Raw genomic sequence first — 3,506 nt, forward strand, 5'->3', positions numbered from 1 at the left:
TTTTTTTTTTCACTTTTATAGCTCCATCTTCTGTCTCTTATCCTAGACTAGAYTGTAAGAGCAAACACAATCCACAAAACAGACTTCTAAACATTATACTGAGAAGCATATTTATTATAATTTTTACTATAAAGTAAGAGAGTAAAAATACACAATTGCAGCAGTTTGACGGCRGGCTCAGCTTGTCAGTTTTCACTTCCTCCTCCTCTAACAAACCCTGTTTGCTCTGAATGACTCATGCTTCTACTCATATAACACTTACTGGCACTAAAAGCCTTTATCTAATTCTAGCTAAGCTCTTTAACCCTCTACATAAATTTCAGTGCAGTTTATTTGTGCTGTAGACAGCCTTTAGTGTGTCTGGCTGTAGTTTCTAAGCTAACATCAGACTGAATGCACTGTGTTGAATCTGCAAACATGGTGTTTCTCACTTTTAAAATCCACTAATTACAGCAGTGTACAACTTTCCAAATATTTTTTTTATTTTTGGACGATCCTTGCTCTAAAACCAGCTTTCACTGAAAAAAGAAAAGCAGAAYACCCATGCAGAGTATATCCCTTTAAGGTTTTAAAGTGCCTGTGATGTCAAATTTTTCGTAATGCATATGAATGCATTTTTAGAAAGAGGACACTGATAAAATATTGCAAAAGAAATTTCATGTCGTTGAGATGAACAGTTGTTGAGATATTTGCCTGTGAARTAACAGGAAGTGATGTCAAAGGGGAATGYCTGCATGTGAACAGAGCATTGTTACAACAGCCAACAACCCAGACTGTAGAGAAGAATCTGATGTTTCTTAAGATTATTTTGAGTCTCTAWCAGAGAGATGAAGAAGCGTCAGAGTTCAAATAATAAGGTTTTAATAAACAAAGACCRGAGAGTTTTCTTTGTTAAAGAGTTCCCCTTTGATGTCACTTCCTGTTTCACTTTGGATGAGCCAAGTTTAAAAGAAAATATGTCCGTTATGGAACAAAATGGGTTAAATCATGTGTGTTATTCCGACTTTCTTAAATATAAAGATGTTTTCTTTGACTTTTTGTATTTGAAGTATATACATGTCACAGACACTTTAAACATTGTACTTTAGGTGATACGGTCACAGCTCTATGGGTGAACAGATGGAGGAAWACTTAACTGATTAGTTTGCAATGAGGAAACAATTTAACTGGATTCTATTGGCATTCTGTTGTGAATGAATGGAAACATATTGAGAACGTGTGCGTTGAGTGATTTCACACAAAGAATTGACCATAATTGTTTTATCTCTCGACGTGATACAGTCTGTAGGAACTTGAGCTTGCAGAAACTTCTAAGGACAAACATGAAAGCTGTGAGAAGTAAGGACTAAACAGTTCCTGCTCTGTCAAAAGCACCTAATAGTTGTTGGGTACTTACAGATGGGAATGGGCCCAGAGGTTGGTAAGAGGGGCCCCATGCTTTGGGGCCATGTCCTGGAGGGCTGGAGCCCTGCAGATGACCGCTGACCCCCGGTAGAGTGATCCCCGCTGTGCTGCTCTGAGAGGTGGGCGACACGAGGGCGAAGGCATCGTCCAGCAGGGAGTGCATCTGTTGCCGCGCCTCCTCAATGGAGGGCTGTGGAGGCATGTAGGGGGGTGGGGGAGGGGCATGGCCTGGAGGAGAGGAAGCAGGACCCAGGAAGACGTCGTCGGTGGGGGAAGGGCTCCTCTGAGGGGATCCTGGGCCTTGGTCAGGGTCCGACTGAAATCAACAAAACATATTAACGTGCGGACGGTCAGACAGGAAGCAGTTACACGATATGAAAAGGGATAATATGTTTTAATGCTTCTGAATCGCTCACCACGTAGGCCACATTGTTGACTCCGGGGTACTTTTTGTAAGCGGCGTCGCTGTCTTCACTGATGAGGTGGTCTTTGTCTGCTTCCATCATGCCTCCGTTCAGCTGATCTCTCAGTCTCTGTTTCGGAGAGCGCCTCCCACGACCGCTGATAAAAACAAAAACAAAAGACAAATAAAGCTGAAGTTTTACAGTGCAATTTTGTTTTTATTCATTTTTTATTTAAGCAGACAAATCCCACTGGGATCAAAGGATTTTTGTTCWATGGAAGCCTGGGCCTGAAGGCAGCCTAAACATGCATGTTTGGAACTGTGGGAGGAAACCAATGAAAACCCAAGCAAACACAAAGAAAACAGGCAAACTCCACGATACTGTATCCTTCGCTCAATTTGGGAGTTGAACCCAGGACCTTTTTGCCGTGAGGCAACATTACTAACCATTAATTCCTACTCATAAAGACAATCTCTAACCTTTTCTTGGATTCCATGAAGATAGGGGGCACCTGTGCGTCCGGGTCCAGGATCTTATCAATTTGACTCTGTGCTTTCTGGTAGATGCGATCCTGGTCTTTTGGATCAGCGAGGCCACTAATCACGTCATCCATTGCAGGAAAATCATAGTGGCCCTTCCTCTTGGCACGAAGGCGAATTTTATTACGATGGTGCTCAATCTCTGACTTGTGCCTCAGTGCTGCCTGGATCTACAGAAATACAATTCTTATTAGAAAAACACACCAACAATCAGGTAAGGACTTCACTTAAATTGAAGTGCAATTTATCCAACATTGCAAAAGCTGCAGCGGCAATAGAGCTGGAAAAATAACAAGTAAACAAGATATTGTTATTGACTAAGACGTTTGCAAAACCTAGTTGTGTTTGTATTGGAAAAAAAGAAAAAACTGGAGTCTGAAACACAAAAAGAAGTAAACCTCTTTGTTGATTTGGTTTGTGTCTGACAGTTTGTCAGCAATGGGTGGGCTGTGAAGCGGTGGGATGGGCATGGGCTGCATGGCGATTAGCTGGACTTTATTAGGGAGTCTACGGCTCGCATCCGTGGCACGAGACATCCGATCGACGTGTTCAAAGATGGCGGCCGAGGACAGCTGATCGTTTACAGAACCGTTCATGGGTGGAGGACCTGAGGGAATAATTAGAAATACAAAAGCAGGGCTTAGATTGTTTTCTTCACAACTTAGGAAACATGAGTCTAAATGCTAAAGCTGATTTAAACTAGGGAAGAGAGATGTCTCTTTCACCGACACAGCTACATGTGAAAACAAATACTAACAAAAACGTGGTGGGAAAGTAACATGAATGACCACCGATTTAAAACTAGATTTCAATTCAGACAATGGCTTTAGCCTTTCATGTCAGGTTTATTGTTTCCTCACTCTGAACTGGCAGCTCAGAAGACAGTGATGGATGGTGAGAAACGAAGCAGAGAACAAAACACTACCAAAAAAATCCTAAACAGACACGTAGAACAGCTGCTGGGGGGTCAAATCTGGGATCTACAGGGAAACATGGAGAAAGTCAAGAAACTCTTACCAATTTTATTCTTCCCTGTAAACCAAAATAAAAAGAAAATAGAAACTTACTAAGGAAAAAAACATTAAGTAAAACAATATATATATATATATATATACACAACTGTCCATCCATCCATTTTCTTCCGCCTATCCGGGGTCGG

At 41.5% G+C, this 3,506-nt stretch overlaps 1 protein-coding gene across 2 annotated transcripts in view; it reads right to left on the reverse strand.

Annotated features, from left to right (window-relative positions):
* si:ch211-1e14.1 (UPF0606 protein KIAA1549) overlaps nucleotides 1-3,506 on the reverse strand; it is a 40,635-nt gene that overhangs the window by 4,608 nt on the left and 32,521 nt on the right. For both annotated transcript variants that reach the window (XM_014016540.1, XM_014016538.1), the window contains exons 14-17: nucleotides 2,746-2,954; nucleotides 2,288-2,517; nucleotides 1,821-1,965; nucleotides 1,397-1,720 (exon numbers count right to left, since the gene is read on the reverse strand). In XM_014016540.1, coding sequence (XP_013871994.1) covers nucleotides 1,397-1,720; nucleotides 1,821-1,965; nucleotides 2,288-2,517; nucleotides 2,746-2,954 — 908 coding nt within the window. The remainder of the gene's footprint in view (nucleotides 1-1,396; nucleotides 1,721-1,820; nucleotides 1,966-2,287; nucleotides 2,518-2,745; nucleotides 2,955-3,506) is intronic.

Source organism: Austrofundulus limnaeus, unplaced genomic scaffold, assembly GCF_001266775.1.
Source record: "Austrofundulus limnaeus strain Quisiro unplaced genomic scaffold, Austrofundulus_limnaeus-1.0 Scaffold147, whole genome shotgun sequence".
NCBI lineage: Eukaryota > Metazoa > Chordata > Actinopteri > Cyprinodontiformes > Rivulidae > Austrofundulus > Austrofundulus limnaeus.